The sequence below is a fragment of the Rhinolophus sinicus genome, chromosome 14 (genome assembly GCF_057876585.1).
Source record: "Rhinolophus sinicus isolate RSI-liver-muscle chromosome 14, RSI-T2T, whole genome shotgun sequence".
NCBI lineage: Eukaryota > Metazoa > Chordata > Mammalia > Chiroptera > Rhinolophidae > Rhinolophus > Rhinolophus sinicus.
The window spans coordinates 108,399,470-108,421,675 of NC_142514.1; the positions used below are offsets into that span (position 1 = coordinate 108,399,470).

The 22,206-nt window shown below is 41.7% G+C and overlaps 1 protein-coding gene across 7 annotated transcripts in view; it reads right to left on the reverse strand.

Annotated features, from left to right (window-relative positions):
* The window catches only part of DIXDC1 (DIX domain containing 1), a 75,761-nt gene that overhangs the window by 48,867 nt on the left and 4,688 nt on the right, over nucleotides 1-22,206 (reverse strand). For 2 of the 7 annotated variants that reach the window (XM_019715298.3, XM_019715295.3), the window contains exon 1: nucleotides 18,832-19,189. The exons of 2 other annotated variants lie outside the window; for them this stretch is intronic. In XM_019715298.3, the coding sequence (XP_019570857.3) occupies nucleotides 18,832-18,891 (60 nt within the window). In that variant the 5' untranslated portion in view covers nucleotides 18,892-19,189. Of the gene's footprint in view, nucleotides 1-18,831; nucleotides 19,195-22,206 lie in introns of those variants that run through there. 3 more of the 7 variants (XM_019715299.3, XM_074335503.2, XM_074335504.2) reach the window with 3 other exon arrangements.

A 22,206-nucleotide genomic window follows, 5' to 3' on the forward strand; every position in this document is an offset into this window, starting at 1 on the left:
GTCATTCTATCTTTAGTTTTCTGGTAAGTTTGTGTCTCCATTGTTTCTTTGCCTTTTTGTTGTTGTCTATTATTTCTGTGTGATGGTATTCTATGATGTTTCCCTCTGTTTCTTCTTTTATTACAGTATATATTTCAGTTCTGGATTTCTTTTGAGTGGTTACCCTTAAGTTTATGTAAAAGAAAGTTTGATATTTAGAGTATTCCATTTTCTTCAGCATGCTTACTTTCTCCATTCCCATATTCTGGTTCAGGCCTTTACTCTCCCCCTTTTTATGTTTTGGTTGCCACAAATTGTCCCTGTTAATGATGGTCGAATAGCCTCTTTTAGTATCTCTTGTAGTGCAGGTCGTGTATTAGAAAATTCCTTCAGCTTCTGTATGTCTGGAAAGGTCTTTATTCCTCCTGCATATCTAAAGGATATCTTTGCTGGATATATTATTCTTGGCTCATGATTTCTCTCTTTCAGTAGTTTGAATATTTGGTTCCACTCCCTCCTGGCTTGTAGAGTTTCTGCTGAAAAATCTGATGATAATCTAATGGGCTTTCCTTTGTAGGTTACCGTCTTCTTTTCCCTGGCTGCCTTGAGGATTCTTTTTTTGTTGTTGATTTTAGGCAGGTTCAAATCAATGTGCCTTGGAGAAGGCCTGTTGGGATTGAGGTAATTAGGTGTTCTATTTGCTTCTTGGATTCAAGGATCCAGTTCTTTCCACAAGTTTGGGAAGTTCTCATCGACAATTTGTTTGAATATATTCTCTGTTCCCTTCTCTCTTTCTTCTCCTTCTGGTATGCCCATTATTCTTATATTGCTCTTTCTGATGGAGTCAGAAAGTTATTGTAGAGTTCTTTCATTTCTTTTAAGTCTCACGTCTCTTTCTTCTTCCATCCGTGTCATTTCCAGGTTTCTATCTTCGATGTCACTGATTCTCTCCTCCATCTGGTCAACTCTACTACCTAAGCTGGCTATTTCATTCTTAATTTCTTCTATTGAGTTCTTAATCTCCAGAAATTCTATTTGGTTCTTTTTTAAAATTTCTATCTCTTTCGTAAAATGCTCATGTTGTTCTTTGATTGTGTTTCTGAGTTCATTAAACTGCCTTTCTGTGTTTTCTTGCATCTCGTTGAGTTTTTTCAGAACTGCAATCTTGAATTCTCTGTCATTTAAGTCACATATTTCCATATCTTTAAGTTCCTTTTCTGGAGACTTTTCACTTTCTGAGCTATCTTGTTGCCTTTGTTATTCATGGTAATTACTGATTTATTATTTCTCTTCGTAGACATCTACAGGAGTGGCTTCTGCAACAGGTTGATATGAAGAGGTCTTTCTTTTGTTTTCCAGTACTTGTCGGTAGAATGTTTTATTTTCTCTCCGACTGCAGCCTTTTTTTCTCTCTCACACAGTAGTGCTATGTTTTCTTTGCACTATTCCAGCTTCTCACACAATGGGGGGATTCCCTGAGAGATGGCTTCTCTTCTGTTAATAGTTCGCTTGGGTCACAGGGCGCAGTGTCCGTGTGGGTATGAGGAGAACTTTTCAAGTTCCAAAGCTCTTCCTGCTTCAGATTCAGAGCCAGTGTGTTTCAGCAGTTCTGTTTACTCCTGCAGGGATCCACCCAGATAGGTGGGGCCAGGGTTGGGGTGAGTTGTGACAGGTGGCCCAGAGCAATGGCTGTGACCACCACCACAGCTGGTCCTGCTTCCACAGCTCCCTCCCCTGAGCCGGAACTAGTTCGGCTGCAAATCTGTGTCTTTGCTCCACAGTTCTCAGAACAGCAAATATTCTGCTCTTTTGATCTGACACTGCTACAGTTCTGCTTCTAGCACCGGGCAGGTAGTGGGGGCGGGGCGAGCTCTGGGAGGGTAGGGAGGGGGCGGCTAGTCTCAGTGCCTAAGGCTTCCATTCTCTGCTCGGCAGTGAGGGCTTAAACCACCGTTTTCAGCCTTCTTCCCTCAGTCTTTGCTCCGAGGTCTCTGCCGTGAGCATTGGGTTTAGCTGTGTTATATGCTGTCCCCTCAGCCCTGTGGCCCATAAACGGAGCCCTAGCAGTCTGAGTTCTTCCCTCTCCCGCAGCTGTGGTAGTTCCGGGATGCAGCGAGCTTGGAGCACTGAGCTAGGTCTGCGTCCTGCAACCATGCGGCTCCATCTCCGCACTTCTCCCTTCCCTCCTCCCCCGCTCTCGCGATTCTCCCACCTTTAGGTGAATTCAGTAGTGTGCCTCTTCGTCTTGCCTGTCTGCTGTGCACGGAGTCCTTTGTGGAGTTATAGGTATTCCATTTGTTGTAAATTCCAGGGGAGATTTAGAGAGGCTCACCTCACCCCTCCATTTTGATCCTGAGTTTATTTTTATTTTAAAATTTAATTTTTTTAGGAGGGCACAGCTCACAGTGGCCTATGCGGAAATTGAACCAGCAACCTTCATGCTATTAGCACCATGCTCTAACCAACTAAACTAACCAGCCATCCCGAAAGGTTTTATTTTTATATAATCACATCTATTGATATATTATTTTATTGCCTCTGAATTTTGAGACATGGTTAGAAAAAAGAAGAATTCACCTGTTTTTTTCTAGTTCTTTTATGGTTCCAATTTTTACATTTAGATCCCTGTTCCCTTTGGAGTTTATTCTTGTGTGTGATGTGAGATATGGATCCAATTTATCTTTTTCCAAATGGTTCCCCAATTTTTCCAGCACTGTTGATTATAAAGTCCCTCTTTAATGCAGTGATTTGAGATGCTACCTTTATCATATACTAAATTTCTATAAGTTCTTGGGTCTGTATCTGGCCTTTGTAGTCTACTTCACTTGTATATTTGATTATTATTCATGCACCAGTACCACAATGTTTTATTTATACAGGCTTGTAATGTCTAATATGGCTAGTCCCTCTCCCTGAAAAATTTCTTTTTTGTGTGTGTTTTCTTGACTATTCTTGCATGTTTATTTCTCCATATTAACTTTAATATCTATTTACCTAACTTCCAAAAAAATGCCTGTTGGAATTTTTATTGGGATTATATTAAATTTATAATTTAGAGAGAACGGTCATCTTTATGATGTTGAAGCATCCTATTCAAGAATAATTGTTATTCTATTTGTTCAAATGTGTCTTTTAGGAGTGTTTTAACATTTTCCTCCTGTAGGCTTTACACATTTTTTTGTTAAGTTCATTTCTAAGTATTCAATCTTCTTTGTTATAATTATAAATGAGGTCTTCTCTACCATTATGTTTTCTAATTGGTAACTTTTTGTGTATATGAAAGCTATTGATTTTAGTATGTTAATTTTATAACCTGTTACCTTATCTTTTTCATTTTTTTACACTGGTAGTTTTTATTTTACAACTTTTTTGATACCTATTTCACTATCATTTTTATTTTTTATTTTTTCAGATTTTATTGGGGAAGGGGAACAGGACTTTATTGGGGAACAGTGTGTACTTCCAGGCCTTTCTCTTTTATCAAGTCAAGTTGTTGTCCTTTCAATCTTAGTTGTGGAGTGTGCCGTTCAGCTTCAAGTTGTTGTCCTTTCAGTCTTATTTGTGGAGGGTGCCATTCAGCTTCAATTTGTTGTCTTTTCAGTCTTAGTTGTGGAGGGTGCAGCTCAGATCCAGGTCCAGTTGCCGTTTTCTAGTTGCAGGGGGCACAGCCCACCATCCCTTGCGGGAGTGGAGGAATCGAACTGGCAACCTCTGGTTGAAAGGATGCGCGCCAACCAACTGAGCCATCTGGGAGCTCAGCGGCAGCTCAGCTCAAGGTGCCGTGTTCAATTTTAGTTGCAGGGGGTGCCGCCCACCATCCCTTGCGGGAGTCGAGGAATTGAACTGGCAACCTTGTGGTTGAGAGCCCATGCTCCAACCAACTGAGCCATCTGGGAGGCAGCTCAGTTCAAAGTGCCGTGTTCAATCTTAGTTGCAGGGGGCGGAGCCCACCATCCCTTGCGGGACTCGAGGAGTTGAACCGGTAACCTTGTGGTTGAGAGCCCACTGGCCCATGTGGGAATCGAACCGGCAGCCTCCGTAGTTAGGAGCATGGAGCTCTAACCGCCTGAGCCACTGGGCTGGCCCCTTCACTATCTTTTATTGTTTGAGTTTTATTATCAATGATTCTCTGTGGTCTCCAGGATTACTATCATATATCTGTAAAAAGAAATAGCTTTACTTTGTTATTAAGCCTTGCGCCTCTACTTAATTTCTCTAGTCTAATTGCATTGGCTAATACCTCAGGTACAATGATGAAGTAGAGATAGTGGGCATCCTCCCCTTGTTTCTGGACTTAGAGAAAATACTTGTAATGTTTCCCAATTTAGTAAGTTACTGGTTCTAGATCTAAGTTATATATATTTTCTCATTTTAAGAAAGTATCTATCAAGTCTTATTTTCTTCACTATTTTTATAAGGAATGGATGTTGAATTTTGAAAGTTTTGTCAGCATTTATGGAGATAATCTTATGATTATCTTTCCTGAGACCTATTAATATAATACTATAGGATATTAATGGACTTCCTATTAAGGAATCTAGCTTACATTCCTGGAATTAAACCCACGTGATCATAGTGAATTATATTTTTAATGTGGTGTTGGATTCTGTCCGTTAATAAACTATTTATTAGTGCTATATTATTACTATATATGTAGCACTTCTTCATAGATAGTCCTAAATATTAGTCTGTATTTTTTCTTTTTTGCATTGTCTTTATCAAATGTAGGTATTAATATTATCTTTGCTTCATATGAAGAAGTAGGAAGTTTCTCTTCATGTTCAATACTAGAAAATAATTTATAGAGTTTTAGGACTATCTGATAATGTGGAGGTTTGGTAGAATTCCCCTATGAAATAATCTGGGCCTGGTATTTTTTTTTTTTTTTGAGAAATAGTTCCTTAATAAGCTTCTCTATTTCTTCTACAAAAATCAGTCTATTTATATTTTCTGTCCCTATTAATTTTAATAATCAGAATTTCCCAAGGAAATTATTCATTTCCTCAACCTTTTAAAATATATCTGCATAGACCTGCAAAGATTCTTAATTTTTTTTTGATTTTTTTTTTTAATTTCTCCTTTCGTTTTTTTTTTTTTTTTTTTTTAATTTATTGGGGTGACAATTGTTAGTAAAATTACATAGATTTCATGTGTACAATTCTATCATCTATACATCATCTATAAATCCCATTGTGTGTTCACCACCCAGAGTCAGTTCTCCTTCCATCACCATATATTTGATCCCCCTTACCCTTGTCTCCCACCCACTACCCCCCTAAGATTCATAATTTTTTGTTTCATTGGTTACTTTGCCATTATCATTTCTTATTTTGTTGATTTTTGCTTTCTATTTTTTTTCTTTATTATGTTAGCTAGTAGTTTGTCTATTTTGATAATATTCTCAAAAAAATCTTTTAAAAAATGCTTTCAAGAATTCTGGCCTAAGTCTCTCTAAAACCATGATACCTAAAACCAAACACAATTCTCTGGATATAAAACCAGACACTTAGCTTCCTCATCCAAAATATTTCACATTCTTTCCCCCCCTTTTTCTTCATTTTTTTGGTTCCACCTCATATTGTCGACTCACACAGTCCTGTCAACCACAACCCCTAAGTAATTTTTAACACATTCTCCTGTTAAACCAATCTCTTCCATCCTGTTCTTTTAAGATTTGTCTTCTTGATCCACATTTACCTCTAATAAATGTCAACTTGTTACAGTCCATCTCACAAGATCCTGTCATTTCACGCAGTCAAATCAACCAACACTACCAGGAATTGTGCCAAACCCAGCATTTACAGGCACATGAATAACTGTGGCACAAAAGGATTACTGCAGCAATGGAGAAATGCTAAAAAATACTATCTATGCAGAGAAGGAGCAACAGGATGGAAGGATGTGGGGATCAGGGAAGGGTCAAGAGGGAAGGAGACATTCAGCTGGATCTTTAAGGATGTTTGCAAGTTGGAGAAGAGCATCTTAGGGAGAGGTGATTAAAAAAAAGGAAGCGCCCTGAAGGCATATAGTATACCGAAGGGATAACCAGTTAACAAATTAGTGTGTGGCCAGAGCTGTCAGTGGCAGACGATGATCATGTAGAAATGGGTCAGCACAAGACCAACCAGCACTCAGACTTAAGGATTAAAGACCTTCAGCAGGAAAGCCTGGAATTTTGAAACAGGAGCGTGAAACTGTGAGACCTGCATCTTAGACAGATCACTCTGGACACAGCATAGAATATGGGATAGAAAGAGGAGCATCTAGATTTGGAAAAACCAACCAGGAGACCAGGCAACAATTCAAGTGAGAGAAGATGAGAGCCTAAAATGAAGCAGTATTGTAGGGTAGATGTTGAGGAAAATTTGCCTTTATTGGTTGATGTGAGCTTTTGTCTATTAGCTTTTATCTGTTCCTGCATGTGAGGTGATTTCTGTGCTGTGATCAGGGGCTGAGTAAATTCCCCCTTTGGTCTCCTTCTCCCGAGTGGGAGATACGAGGTAATGTTGCTTTCTGTATGAGATGAGGTTGCTTTTCTATCTGTGTTGTGAGACTTTTTACTGCACGTGAGGTGACAGTTAGCTTAGGGTTAAAAGAATTCTGTGATCAGGGGTTGAGAGAATTCCCCCTTTGGTCTCATTTTCCAGAGAAGGGCAGATATGAGATAAAGTTGCTTTCTATTTGTTTCGCCCGCATCAGTAGATGAAGTGAAGAAGTAGCTAAGTTATATCAGAATGATGTGACAGGCATATTGCCAGGCTTTGTTGCTTATCTGGATGAATTGGCTCTTCCGCTGGATGGGCAGCATTCATATCAGTAACTGCCGGACCCTCTCAGAACTGACCATTCCCGGAGGGGGAGGCAGGAACAAGAAACTTGGCTCTAAGGTATGTCTGAGAAAATATATAAGACAGACTTCAGTTGGCAGTGTAATTATTATTTTGTCATTTGGTCATATGTCATTGGTGATTCATCATCATTCTAACATTTTGAAGACTTCTGGCAACGTGCAGCTTACAACACCAGGGGATGTCCTGACTTCCAGACACGAACCTGGTGAGGGCTGGCTGATTCTGGACCTCTCCTGTGTTGTTCCCCATGGTTAGCCTTCTTGAGAACTTGTTAGCATCTAGAAAACTTGTGTGCAGCTTGCAGCTTACAACATCAGAAAACGTCCTAACTTCTAGCAACAACAACAGCCAACAGCAACGGCAACAGCAACAACATTCTTGGGAACTAGCAAGCAACAGTGTGGGAGATGCCTGAGTTTCTCTCAGCTGCAGACATGGCATGGTTTTGATTTATGACTTTTCCAGTGCTATTCTCCCCCGGTTTGGTGAGCTTTTGGCATCTACTGTAATAGTTACTATCCTATAGAGCTTATTACTGCTTTTGGATAATCCTTACTGATGATATTTGTGTATTTAACCAAGTGATTTTTGATCAGGAGTGAACATATGTTGGGATCTCTTAAACTTATATGTATGTGTACTCCTCTGACATGACATTGTTATCAATGTATATAGTTTAGTCTTAACCACGTTTACTTTCTGACATTAGCATATTCTATTAATTGCCTTTGTCTTTTGCTATTACTATTGCTAAATAAATTGATTTGATATTGCTAAATAAATTCATTAGTCCCACTCTAGAGTGTGTCCCTCCGCTCTCTTTTTCCTGCTCGTCATTACAAGTATAATTAGAAAAGGACATATTCCAGAAACAAGTCTGAGGTGACTGACAGGATATAGGCAGTGGCAAGAAAAAGAAAAGGTCTAAAAAGTCATGCCTGTAAAAACAGACCCATAGATCAATGGAACAGAATAGAGAGTCCAGAAATAAATCCATGCCTATATGGCCATTTAATCTATGACAATGGAAGCAAGAATGTACGGTGGGGTAAAGACAGTCTATTCAATAAATGGTGCTGGGAAACTTGGACAGACACATGCAAAAAGATGAAGCTGGATCACCTCCTTACACCACATACAAAAATAAATTCAAAATGGCTTAAAGATTTAAATGTAAGATCTGAAACCATAAAATTCCTAGAAGAAAATATAGGAAGAAACTTCACAGACATTACCCGGAGTAAGATTTTTACTGATATATCCCCTCGCGCGAGGGAAGTAAGAGGAAAAATAAACATGTGGGATTACATCAAACTAAAAAGCTTTTTCACAGCAAAGGAAACCATCAATAAAACAAAAAGGGATCCTACTGATTGGGAAAAGATATTTGCCAATGATATATCTGATAAGGGGTTAATATCACAAATTTATAAAAAACTCACTCAACTCAACTCCAAAAAAACAAACAACCCAATTGAAAAATGGGCAGAGGACATGAAGAGACATTTTTCTAAAAAGGACACACAGATGGCAAACAGACATATGAAGAAATGTTCAACCTCACTAACCATTAGAGAAATGCAAATAAAAACCACAATGAGATACCACCTCACCCCAGTCAGAATGGCTGTCATCAATAAATCAACAAACAACAAGTGCTGGCGTGGATGCGGAGAAAAGGGAACGCTGGTACACTGTTGGTGGGAATGCAGATTGGTGCAGCCACTATGGAAAACAGTTTGGAGATATCTCAAAAATCTGAAAATGGAACTACCTTATGATCCAGCAATCCCACTCCTAGGTATCTATCCGGAGAAATCCAAAACTCCAATTCAAAAATCTTTATACACTCCTATGTTTATTGCAGCACTATATACAATAGCCAAGACCTGGAAACAACCGAAATGCCCATCAGTAGATGACTGGATTAAGAAACTGTGGTACATTTATACAATGGAGTATTACGCAGCCATAAAGAAGAAAGAAATCTTACCATTTGCAACAACATGGATGGACCTAGAGAACATTATGTTAAGTGAAATAAGTCAGAAAGAGAAAGACAAATACCATATGATCTCACTTATATGCGGAATCTAAAGAAAAGAATAAGTGAATGAACTAATCAGAAACAGTTTTGGAAACATGGAGGAAAAACAGAGGGTTGCTAGAGGGGCGGGGGGGTGGGGATAAGGGGAAGGTGAGAGGTTTTGGGAACGTACAGAGGGATAGTGGATGGGGGGAGGGGGGTTCACACAGTGTGAGGGATATAAATGATAAACGTCTAAGTTTTGCTTTGTCTTGTGCACCTGAAACTAATTAATTAAAAACAAACAAAACAAAACAAAAAAAAAGTCATGCCTGAATGGATAATGATGCTTTAACTGAGATGGAGAATATGTGAAGCCCAAGTATTGGGGAAAAGCAAATAATTCAGTTTTGAATAAGAGTCTGAGCTATTTGTAAAACATCAGGGTAGAGATGTTCTATAGCCAGTTGTCAAAATTCAGGTCTAGAGCAAAAAGATGGGGGTGAGGTAGAAAATACATGTTTGAGAGCATCTATTTATGTGTGACAGGTATAGCCATAGATGCAAATGAGATAATAACTACCATCTTCTGAGCACTTACTACGTGCCAAGTACTGTGCTAAACACTTTACCACATTTTTTCACATACATACATACATATCCCCCCCCAACACTGATCATATATGAACTATTATTCCCACGTTATACATGTGGAAAACAAGTTTCAGAGCAACATGCGCAGGGTCACAGGGCTGGTAAGTGGCAGAAGAAGGATCAGAACTCAATGCTGGCTCCAAAGCCTGGGTTTACAATACCCCAACAAGTAAGGTGAACTATAAGCAGTTATTTGGCAGGAAAGGGAGTGGGGAGAGAGCACTGAAGGGAAGGAAGAGAATCAAAATGTACTGAGTACCAATTTTTGTCCGTCACTGAAAGAGGTACATTATATGCCTTGCCTCCTTTAATCTTCATTCCCAATCATTAAAATCAGTATTATTGGCCCCATTTTCCATATGGGAAACCTTGCTTAAGATCACAGCACCGACAAGTGGTGAGACTGGAATTTGAACCGACTCCATCTTACTCCAAAGAATACATTATTTCTACTACACCACAGACAGCATACAATGAGAGAAAAGAAGGGAATACTCAGAGCGGAGGATGGGATATATCAACATTAAAGGGACAAGTGAAGTGAAATGAGCAACAAAAAATTATTTTAGAACATGCAACCAGAGAGATAGAAAAATAATCAGGAGAAAGTGTTATGTGGGAACCCAGGGATAAGGGAATTTTAAGATGGGTGGTCAGTAAGTTCAAATGCTGTACAAAAGTCAGGCTGAGGACTAAAAGGCCCATTTCATTTAATAATTAACAGGCTCTGGTGACTTTTTTGAGAACAGGTACTATAGAGTGGTGGGATTAAAAGTCAGATGGCAGTGAACTGAGAAGACCTCAGAAAGTATAAAAACAGAAGCAGTGAGGGGAGGAGGAAGGGTATTAGCTGGAGAGGAAGATGGAATGGAAAATGAGGAGTTTTTAGAATGAGAGGACATTTGTAGGCCGAGATGAGGGTTTAGTGAAGAAGAAACAGATAAAAGGGGAGGGGCGTGAATGATGCAGCAAGTTTCCTGAGGAGAGGAAGAGGGCCACTTCCTCCTCTGACAGTGAGGAGGCAGAAATAGGTATGCATGTGGGGATATTTGGAGGTGGAGAACAGGGAAATTTAAGGAGCCCAAATCCAATTGCCCCTCTATTCACTATGAAGTAGGCGGTTTACCTCCTGAGTGTGAAAGGAACTAGGAGAATGAAGAGAATGAAGGAGACTTCAGGAAAGGGACCCTGTGGGAGGCTGGAAAGAACACTGACTGCTAGAGATTTCCTGGGGGCACCATGGACTCAATAAGACTGGAAATCATAATTCTGTAATTAAATTAATCAGCAAAATTATGTGATTTCCTCTAGAAGTGCTCAGCAGGCCTGACCATGAGTGGAAGAAACCAAGAATGGGCTAATCTAGGACTGGAAGTGGTCAGAGGAGAAGCAGCAATCACCAGGGCAAAGGAAGTGAGTGAGGGTGGTGGGGAGAGTGTATTAGAAGTAATGGATGTGGAATCTGCACCAGGGAGAAGAAATTAAAGGACAGCAGATAAACTGAGAGGACAGAGAAGAGTAAGGAGAGGAGAACTTGATGCGATTGAGCGTAAGTTTAATAGGAACAGAGGAGCATGGAAATTGGGGTTTTCAACGGAGAGTAGTTTCTGAGTTCAAGATTTCAAGGGTAGGGCAACTCTGTGGAGTAAGTTCCAGGTATAGCCTCGGTATATGGCACTGTAGTGGCACAGAGGGGGACATTCATTGCAGTGAGATGGTCAAGGAACTGGGAGGCTCGACTATCTTCATCATGGTTCCTGAAGTCATTCCAGGGAGTGGTGGATATTAAAATGCTGAGGATATTTGCTATTCTGCCCAGATTCATGTAATTTAAAAACTGATAAGGATGCCTTCAAAGAAATCATCGATAAAAAATAGGTGTAATTGAAGAAAGTCCTTTGTCATGTCACTACTATGTCCGCATGTTGACAGAGACCTATTAAATGGCATCTAACAAAGAGAACAGAGATTCACAACAGAGTGGGGCTATTCTTATCCCCAGGTTAAGGGTTACGCTGACTTTTCTCCACCCCTCCCTCTAAATCTAATCTGGGAATCCAACCGCTAACCTAAGTCTCAGTTTGTCTCTTTGACCTGAAGATATCTGTACTTCTCACCCGAGAGGCAGGAAAGACCCTGTTCTTGCTACAGATGCCTACTACTGGCTCTGAAAAAATTGATCTGAAGGAGAAAGCAGACACTCACGAGGATCAGCCACAGCACCCACTTCCCCCACAAAGATATTTGATCTTAAAAGAGGCTTGTAGTGCAAGCCTAGGCCCTGAGTCGCTCTACTGCTTAGTTTTAAAATTTACTAGAGGTACTTCTGTAGCAGATGAAATACCATATGCATTTTGCACGAGGTTGTTATTCTCTGGAGGGTGACCTAGCAGTTTTCTTTTATTCTTTTTTCTTTTTCTTTTTGGCCTCATAATCTTTTCTCAAATTATAACTTGTGTGAATCCAGATATGTAAAATAGGGAAAAGCAGAGCTTCTCTGGTTAGGGCCAAGGAGGGGGATTCGGATTCTGAGCCTGTTCCCCCCCCAACCCCCACCAGTACAAGCCATGTGAAGTAACCTCTTAAGGGCTTCCTGTATCAGCTAGAGGAAAAAAAAGCCCACTGAATTTTGCTTACTTCTAACACTATCATTTTATAAGTCAATTATTCAGTGAAGACAACATACACTAGGTTCAGCAAAATTGAAATATCTGAAATATTAAGAAATGTATCTTGAACACACCCCTAGTTCTTGCTGTTTCTAACAACAGTTGGAGAAGCAGGTAGGACTACAATCAGGCCCATAGCAGAGGGGGTGGAGAGAGTAGCTAAGAGCTCTTGGGATAGCTGTCCAGCTGATGATTTCCTCTTCTGTAGAAACATGTCACCACCAGCCACAGTTCTACCTGAGTTCAAGCCCAGCAGATTTCTGGAATTTTTTCATCTTGCATTTAGAAAAGAATCAGTTCCTTTCCCTCCACCCCGCCCCTCTTTCTCAGTTTCTCCCAGTCTCTCTTCGACAAAGTTGTAAGATACAACATTTAGACGTTGCCATAGGCCATGTTGCTCACCTGAGAGAGAAAAGCCGTCTGTAGAGAAAGCGAATAAAGCTACTCACAGAAAGAACCAGGGATAAGAGGCAAAGAGCAGAGGGAGAGACCCTGTCGGTGTTTGAGTTCTTGATTTTCTCTGAGACTCTGCTCCATGCTTGCCTTTTCCATGGTTTAGCTTTTCAGCCTTTCTTTGGATTCCACGAGTCAACAGACTCGACTCTCTATCTCTGCTAGTTCAAGGTGGGTTCTTGGCACTTGCAGGACACTCAAACGATGTCTGTGACTACATAGAACTAACCTCGGTTGAGAATTAACATCTCTAACTTATTCTGAGGAAGCTAGAAGGATGCCTGAGTAATCCAGACGTCTAGAAAGACTGAGGGTTTTTCTGACAACCCTCTGAGTCAAGTCTCAGCAAAAAGCAAAGAAAGCTGTCTGAGCAGGATTTTGGCTTGCCAAGACAGGACCGCTCTAAAGCTGTGAGAGTGGCTGGTAGGGGAAGCCTTAGTAACCCCATACTCTCCCATCAGCTTCCTCCAAGACACTCCAAATAACCCTACAATATAAGTTAAAACTCTTCCAGCATTGACAATTCTGTCCACCATCTTAATTTGTGCAGGAAATCTGGACTTTTAAAGCTTCCTGCTGCCAAATGTAACTTTCTGGGGTTTTTTGGGGGGAACTGCCCTACCTTCCAAATGAGTTTGTAAACCCAGCCTCTGCTCTCTATCTCCTCTGAGCTTCAAGGTCAAAGATAATTTCTACAGGAGACCTGTTTGTTTAGAGTTTCAAAAGCACTAACTGGGCTTCACCAGGGATGTCTGTGGGACCTACCATTCCTTGTGTAGAAACAACCAAGAAGTGGGCTTTATGGCTCCCTGCTGGCAAGCAAGAAATGCAAACAAGAAAAGCAGCAGAGCTCCTGTGGTGTGCTGGAGAGAGAGTTCAGGAAACCTGAATGGCTCAGGAAGCAAATCAGTTTTACAGTGAAACCAGATACCTGGTTAGAACTCTGAGACCCTCAAGCAGCAGAAGATGAGGAGATGGGGGTGGGCACATCGCTGAGAAACTGAGAGGCAGGCACGAGATTTGGAAATCTTGAGTTATTATTGGCCTAAATTCTGCCAGTAAAATAACATAGTATGGTATTTCTTTTCCATTAACTCCTTCAGGTCTTTACTGAACCAGGGAAGGCTACTTATTCATTGAACCTGGTGGCTAATTAGGTAAAAATAAAGTTCACAAATAAAACTATTAAATTTTTCGGGGCCGGCCCGGTGGCTCAGGCAGTTGGAGCTCCGTGCTCCTAACTCCAAAGGCTGCCGGTTCGATTCCCACATGGGCCAGTGGGCTCTCAACCACAAGGTTGCCGGTTCGACTCCTGCAAGGAGTGGTGGGCTGCACCCCGTGCAACTAACAATGGCAACTGGACCTGGAGCTGAGCTGCGCCCTCCACAACTAAGACTGAAAGGACAACAACTTGAAGCTGAACGGCACCCTCCACAACTAAGATTGAAAGTACAACAACTTGACTTGGAAAGAAGTCCTGGAAGTACACTGTTCCCCAATAACATCTTGTTCCCCTTCCCCAATAAAATCTTTTTTTTTTTAATTAAATTTTTCTTCCCTGTATGGGTAGGGCTCTTTGTACTAGTATTCAGCCCAGTGGTCAAATGATAATATACCAGAAAGTAAAGAGCTAAAGACTTTTTGAAAGATTTCATCTCCCAACCTTATTTTTAAATTTCCATTAATTGTGAGTTCTGTACACTGTCTGTTCTTCACAAGTATATGCTATAATGTAAGTGTTCAATAAATGCACATGAATGAATGAATGAGTTTATCACTGTATAGTCTATGAGTGTCCTTTTCCCCCAAAACAGGGCATGGAACCCACCCTTAGGGACTTCGGGATTGGTTCCCTATGCTCTTACCATATCTGCCCATTGAAAGTTATGTCCATGACCACTTAAATGGGGCCTGGTTTGGGGATAACGAATAAGGGTACAGTCAGGAAAATTTCACACAGTTTGAGTCTTTGGTCCTTTCAGCGTAGACAACAAGGCGAGTCATGGCTGACGAAGCATTTCTAGTGCTCCCCAGACTCTCTGAACTGCCTGGGGGAGCAGCACCTGGCAAACAGTGCCCTATCACTGCTCCACACGCCTGGCCAGCCCATCACTCACCGTGAGGAACATAACGCTGCCTGATAGCCTGCTGCCAGGGAGCATCTGTTTAGCTGGCATTGACTCCTGTGGGAACAAGGCCAGTGAGCCTGGGTGAGGAGAGGAGGAATCAGTCAGGATAGAAAAAAGGTTGGGGAGTGTGGTGCTTTGTTACATTGCAGACGTAACTGGCCTTTAATTTCCACAGCAAAGCACAGAGGAATTCATTGTGGAAATGTCTAAAAGCCTCTGCTAGGCCCATGTTGCAAATCCTACCTCATGGAAGGCATGAGGCACTTAGGAGAGAGGTTTGCTGCAGCTGCTCCACATGCCAACCCTCTTCCTCACTCATTCTATGTCCCCGTTATGGGGATGACACCAGACAAAGGCTCTTTCTCAGGGACTAACTACCAAGCAGATAAATCTCCATGTGAGATTTACATTTCTACTTTTCTACATGGAGAAAAACTGGTTGAAAAAGTTTCCCAGGTCAAAAGGCTCAGACAACTGATCTCCTGTTGACCAACATTTTAAATCCCCACAACTTTCAGTCCCTCAGGCCATTCATGCTCCAGCCAGGCACAGGTTCGCTCTGCCTGACAGGCAGAATTTCTACATCACCACAATTTCCCCAAGTTTGACACTCTGAACATTTACTTTATTTTCATTGAACTGTGAGCTCCACTAGGGCACAGACTCTCTGTTATTTGACTTTTAGTTTCAGAGCCTGGCACAGTATCTGGTAAACACAGTAATTTGGTAAATGTCTGTTGAATTGAGTGCATGCATGTTTACCAGACTGACAGGAAAAAAATGTCTGGTCTTGGTGAGCAGGTAGGTTGGTAAATATTTGATATTTCTCATGATATCATTAAGTAGAAGATATCTCTATGATGTCCCATAAACACGACCTCTTTCATGGCACTTTTCACATTAAGTATCCTATTATGGTTTTTTCAGTACATCTAAACCTCTCCCTATAAATTCCTTGGAAGCAGGAACCAGGTGTTTTTCAATTATTTTATTCATCCCCTCACCCAATAAATGAACTAAATAACTGAATGAATGAATGCTTATTGGCCAAACTACTTTGTAGTCTTAGGTCTACCAAAGCCTTCCAACATAAGCACCAAAGTATTTTTTAAAGTCCAGCTCACAGAAAAACACTTGCAGAACTTCATGTTGGCTCAACAACCAAAGACAACATTCATATGACAACATCAATACCAAGTGTCAGAAAAAACAAATAAATAGCTTTGAGGCAGATACAGAAAGGGAAAATGTGAACTACAGAAAGCCTATCCATATCCAGAACATAGGAGACAGGGGATGACAGCCAGGGTGGGCTACAGAATGTGACAGTAGCCAAAACTTGTGGAAAATTCACAGTGCAAATTAACCATGTCAATAAAAGGGACTGCATTGACAGTACTGACATGGATCAATTCTGTGAGTAATTTGTCAGGTATGTTGAGACTCGGGCTTTATTCAGGGAACACGGTAGAAGAAAATTCTGTCATGCACAGTTATGCACAGTGGCATATGATTGAGAACAGAAGCCAACAGTGGGTAAGGGGAAGCCTTGATTAAGAGGGCAAGGTTTCCCTCTGCCGCAGGGTTCCCCGAGTAATTAATCAATTAGGGCTATAGCTTCATTTCCTGTGGCAGTTTTCTTTGCCATAGAGAATGAGGTCACAGCCCTAACCACACAGACCTTAAAGCATCTGGGTGATGAAGAATAGCTTCAGATATGCTTGGATCAGTCCCCAGAGATGATTGGATACATGTGTGGTTTTCTTAACCTCAGTAGGAAGAGCTTCTCAGAGAAATTGACGTGTATTCTGACACTGGCTTTTAAGTCCCTATCTACATCCTTATCACATGACTCTAAGAAAAAGATTGAATATTATTGGATCTATTAAGCAACCCTAAAGGCTGGAATAGGTTAATCAGGGCTCCATCAACTCTGAAATAAGTAATCATATTATTATTCAATAACACTAACTGTGATACAATATGTGAAAAGAATTACTTAATATAATTTATTATATATGTGAAAGAATTATTTAAACGATAAGGAACCATTGAGATTTAACATACTACTTTAGTATTATTTAGCTGCTGTCAATTTCTCAGAGAAACCAAAAGCACTCATTGAATATCAGAGAACAAATCTACTAATAGAAGGGAATGGATTATACATTAGCCTGTAGAAGGGGTAGAGAGAGTTTACAGGATGGGTAGAAAAATCAAGCATCAGAAAGAAAAAAGAGGCATCACTGCATTATTCTAGAGATGAATTAATAATAAAGTTGTGTGTCTGTTGTTTTTATGAAGACTCCACTACTACTCATCCTTTCCCTTATGTTTTACAAGAATTGGAGGTCAAGAAATATTTATGGACACACTAAAGCATGAAAAAGATAGCTAAGCCTCTTGGCTCTTCAGTTGAAAGAGTTGGAAGTGAAATGAGCAGAAGGCAAAGAGTAGGACTGACTCTGTGCTGGTTTTCTCCCCTTGATAAGATAGAGGGACCTGATACCTGAGGATTGAGTTTTAAAAGGCAGAGGCCAGAAAAGGACCCAAGGAGCTTCTGCCACAATTGGTGCATGAGTCAGACTCAGATGTATGAAACTTGAGACCAGGGGAAGCCCAAAGGCAGAGATTGAGAAAAGAGGAACCAGGAATGCCAGAAACACCCAAAAGAGGTGACCTCCTGGCTTGTCTGTGTTTCAACTCTCAGACTAGCTCTTTGTTAACAATCCCCTTACATGTGTTCAAAGAGGACCCATGCAAAGATGAGGAGCCCTGCAGTGCAGGCAGGATGCAAGCTCTGCCCTTCAATGAAGTTAGTGACACCCCACCACCAAAGGAAAATTCTGACTCAGTCGTTTAGGTTGGGACAGCATGTCTGCAGTTTTCCTCTCTGTTAGGAACAAGGCTGGGGGACAGAGGACAGGACTGGGGAAGGTTCTGGGACAGGTCAGGCTGCAGAGATTCTTAATCAAAAACAGAAATTAAGGAAAGAGCCTGTAGTGCAGCTGTAGAAAGAAAATCTCATACACAAATTCATGAGAATGGTTACTTCAGGGGAAAAGGTCAGGAATGGAGGGGTGGCCAAGCCACTCAGTCTTGCATGTAATGTTCATATTTAAGAAAAGAATGTATTCACATGATCAATGTTTAACTAAAAACTGGTTTTTTTAAATCTTAAATTTAACAAAGAAAGACAGAGAGGGAAGAGAGGGAGAGGTGGAAAGAAAAGGAGAAAGGAAGAAAGACACAACTAACAGTCTAGGTCTCCTTATAGGGATCTCCCTGGATGCTGAGATAAGGCAACTCAAAGGGGTGGGGCTCAGAAGCAAAGAAAGACAAATGCAGCAAATCACGAGGGGGAGGGGTCACAAGAGAAGGAAACGGGATAAATGATAGAATTTTGAGAGAAAACAGTGACGAGAAAAAGACCCTAGCCAGCCCTTGCCCATACTGTCTGTCAGATTGGGGGCCCCAGTTCCCCACTCTCACACAGAAGGGAGCAAATGCTGGCTCCCCTGAATTGGGCCAGAAATTCAGGCCTCCTCTCTCCTCTTCGGTTCTCTCTGCCAACCATGCCCTTGGTCGTAGACAAATCTACTGCAGTGGATTTAGAAAAAGATATCAACATGAAGAGGGCACTTCATATAGACCACCTACTCACCCTGCCCTCTCTCAAACTTTCTACCAATGCAATACCATCCTCACCCCTCCGTCGGCTCAAATAAAATGAGCACTTTTGCCATATATTCAGGGGATTTCCTTAGGTAGAATCCCCGGAGAGGGTGGAGATCTCTTCTGGGAGATGTCTTCTTAATCTGTGGTCCTGATTTCTGGGCTCAGGTAAGCTCCCGGGGAAGGTCACTGCCAAGCTTAGCTGGAGACAAGCGGCCCTTTTGATTTATCGCGGTTCACCCGGCCCGTCTACACCGTACCCACCACCTTGCCCCCTTAGGGCTCAGCGGGCGAATTGTTCCGGAGTGTTCTGGAGGAGAGGGGCGGAGGACCCCTTCAGAAATTACGCGGGAGGCACTGGGGGAGGAGAACTAGGGAGTGGGAGGAGCAGTTACCTCATTGAAGCCCTCCTGCAGGACGTCCAGTAAGTTCCCCCGGGTCAGGCAGGCTAGCATTGTTCCTGCTGGGGGCTCCCCGGGCGGGGTCTCCAGGCCAGGCGGCCGCCGCCTCCGCCTCCCTCTGCACACAAAGACTCTCTGCTCAGCTCATTGGGATCACTCCCGAGTCCCGCATGCCACTTACTGGAAACCCAGACCAGAGTCAAACTAGCGACTTCCACTGGGCATGCTCGCTCGGGGGCCTCTGCTGGAGGGGCCTGGGTGCTGCCTCTGTTCCTATAGAAACGCTGGGCCCGCACCAGCTGGAGGGGCGCTGGCCGGCGGCAGGGGGCCCCGCCTGATTGAGGGACAGCACCGCGGACGCGCAGGCGGGCTGGCTGGCGTGTGCGCGCACTACACACACACACACACACACACACACACACACTCGAGGAGTGTGTGTGCGGGTGTGTGATGCATTTACAATCATACACACACACCAGGTCTTTAGGTAGGCGCGCGCGCACTACACACACACACACACAAGATCTGCTGATTTAAGGCCACAAGCACCCCACCACATGGTGAGTGGGAAGGGGAGTGAATCATAGGATTTTTTTTCCCAGACTGGCTGAAAACAGCAACCTTTACCCACATGGGGCCTGGACAGTGAGGTTAGGCTAAAGAAGGAGAAGCGTAAGGGAGAGAAACAAAAAAGAGAAAGAGAAGAACCATCCAGGAGAGAGGGAAAAAAAGGATAGAAAGAGAAACTTAGTTTTCTCTTTCTTTTCCTGATGGTTATTTGGACACATTTAATAGAAATAGCATGCTAAACAAATCACAAAGGATCACAACAGAAACATCAAGGGCAAACAAAGGATAACCAGGGCTTTCACAAAAAAACCCTTTATTTTTAAAATAACTGCTAAAATGTAAACCCTGTAATTTTAATGAGTTTTAGTTAATTAAGTGGGTTTTAATTAAAATAAAAACCGCAAAATGTCCTGGTGCTTTTGAAAGAGTTAAGTAAAGCTTGCTCAAGTGAAACTAAGCGCTATTCCCCTCTGTTTCTAGTTATTCAAGTCATAGCCTTGATTATTTTTAAGAACACTAGTCATTTGTACTCTCAGTGCACACTCTTGCTTCTATAGGAAAACTGGAAGCTGAAAGAACACCCAGACGTATTATGTTACACCTCGTGATCCCAGATGGAGGGAAAGGGTTTACAGGATGTTAAGGCTCAGAGAAGGGTCAGGGCCTTGTCCAAGGACACAGCTGGTCAGTGACAGAGGCAGTTTGAGGAGCTAGGACTCTACACTCATAATTTTGCCCAAGGCCCAGAATCCCTCCCCAAGTCCCCATTAGTACCCTAGCAAGAAAAGTCAGTAGACTCTTGTTTAAACTAATGACCTCCTCCTCAGGCCACTAGAGAAAAATCTTTACCCCAGAGCAGTCAGAACTAGCAATATCCTGCCTGAATGTCTAAAGCTGCTCAACACAAAGACGCTTCTGAGAAGGGACACACCTTACTCTGACCACAGCAAGCAGGAAGCAGAAAGCCAGAGGAGGGAGGTGTTAGTGGCTGCTGCTGGTTGAACACTGTGCGTTCCATTCTGGCTAAGGCTGGGGAGAAGCCATGACAACAACTCAAACTAAACTTGAGCAACCCACAAGTCAGAAGACCACTGTCCTTCATAATCTAGCTGGTGAGTTTAGTTGTCAAGAACTCTCCTCACCACAACCACAGTTCAAGGTATAATGCCATCAGGTGAGTCACTAATCCATGTTAACACAATCAGGCCCTTTTTAAAGAGAAGTATGATACTTCCAAACGTATAAAATTGCATGCAACACATCTACATGCATAGCGATAGAAAAACTAAAACACCTAGTTGGTGGATCCCTGGAGAGAGGATTCTGATTGGTTGGCAGTTCATCATGCTTTCAACACAACAGAAAATTTTGAAATATCAGAGGGAGGTCCGGCTAACAGTTATCTATCCCAAGAGGTCACTGTTTCTCAAACAAGTCATTTATCAAAGTAGGACCTGTGAACTCAGTTTACCTGGGAAAATACTCATTAAATCACTGAATTTTAAAGCTACAGAAAAAGATCTCACTTGGCCAAACTCCCTCATCTCATAGATAAAAGAACCAAGGCTAGAAGAGGTGCTCACAGTCACTCAGCTAGTCTGTGGGAGGTAAGATTTGAACTAAAGGCTTCTAATGACCAACCCTGTGCTGTTTGCCTGTATCTCACAGCATGCTGGAGGAATTAGCATTGTGGTGAATTGATAAAAGATTTATTATAGGGCATATGGTCCAAGATTGCACTAGTCTCTGAAAGTCTATAATTATATCAACCATATATTCTATACTAGTGTCCAACAGAACTTCCTGTGATAGTGGAAATGTTCTATATCTGTGCTGTCCAATACAGTGGCCACTAGCCACATGTAACTGCTAAGCACTTACAATGTGGCTAATGCAAATGCAAAACAAAAATGTAAGTGGCATTTAATTTTAATTCATTTAGATTTAGATAGTACAATTTCAAAATATTCTGGTCCAATGTCCCCAAACAATTATTGAAATGTTCCAAAAATTTCCATATATAGTCTGCCTTTCATACTTGGAAAAAACACAAAATTCCTGTTGGAACATATAATCTCAAATTATTTTTTCCTTAGAAGATATGTTCACCATACTTATCAAGGTCTGCCTTCAAAGGTGGTCCAGGTAAAGAATTGAGCTTTTGCTCTAAGCAGCACTAACATTTATTATTCCTTCCATCCTCCCCATCACACTATATTGTGATAGCAACATAAGAGCTGGGAAAATAAAGTGGGTTAGCTAAAAGAACAAGGAATAACTAGGACAATGATCTGCATCCTGTAGTGCCTGTACGTGAGAAAACAACAAGCTGGTCTGGGGAGCTGGAACCACTTCCCACTGCTGCAAGCCTGTTGCTCACACCGCCAGGCGCAAGTGAATGACCCAGGCATGCTGCTTTCTGCATATCTCTGCCATGCTGCTTGATTTCTGAAATTATACCTGGTTTCCTCAGTCCTGCATTATTTTAACAATGGTGGCAGATACCTCCCTCACCAACTAAAACTAAAAGCTACCCAAATATCTATGTACAACCATAATAATAGCAAAATTGAGCTTTTACTATGTGCCAAGCCCTATACTAAGCACTTACATACATTAGCTCATTTGATAGTCACTATTACCATAAACAGCAGATTTTTTTATTGTCCCCATTTTACGTATGAAGAAAGAGAGATTTGGAGGATAAGTAATTTGCCCAGACCCTATAGCTACTAAGTGGTGATGCCAAAGTCCAGGTTCTTAATCATTATGCAATACTTTTACGAATATACATTGCTT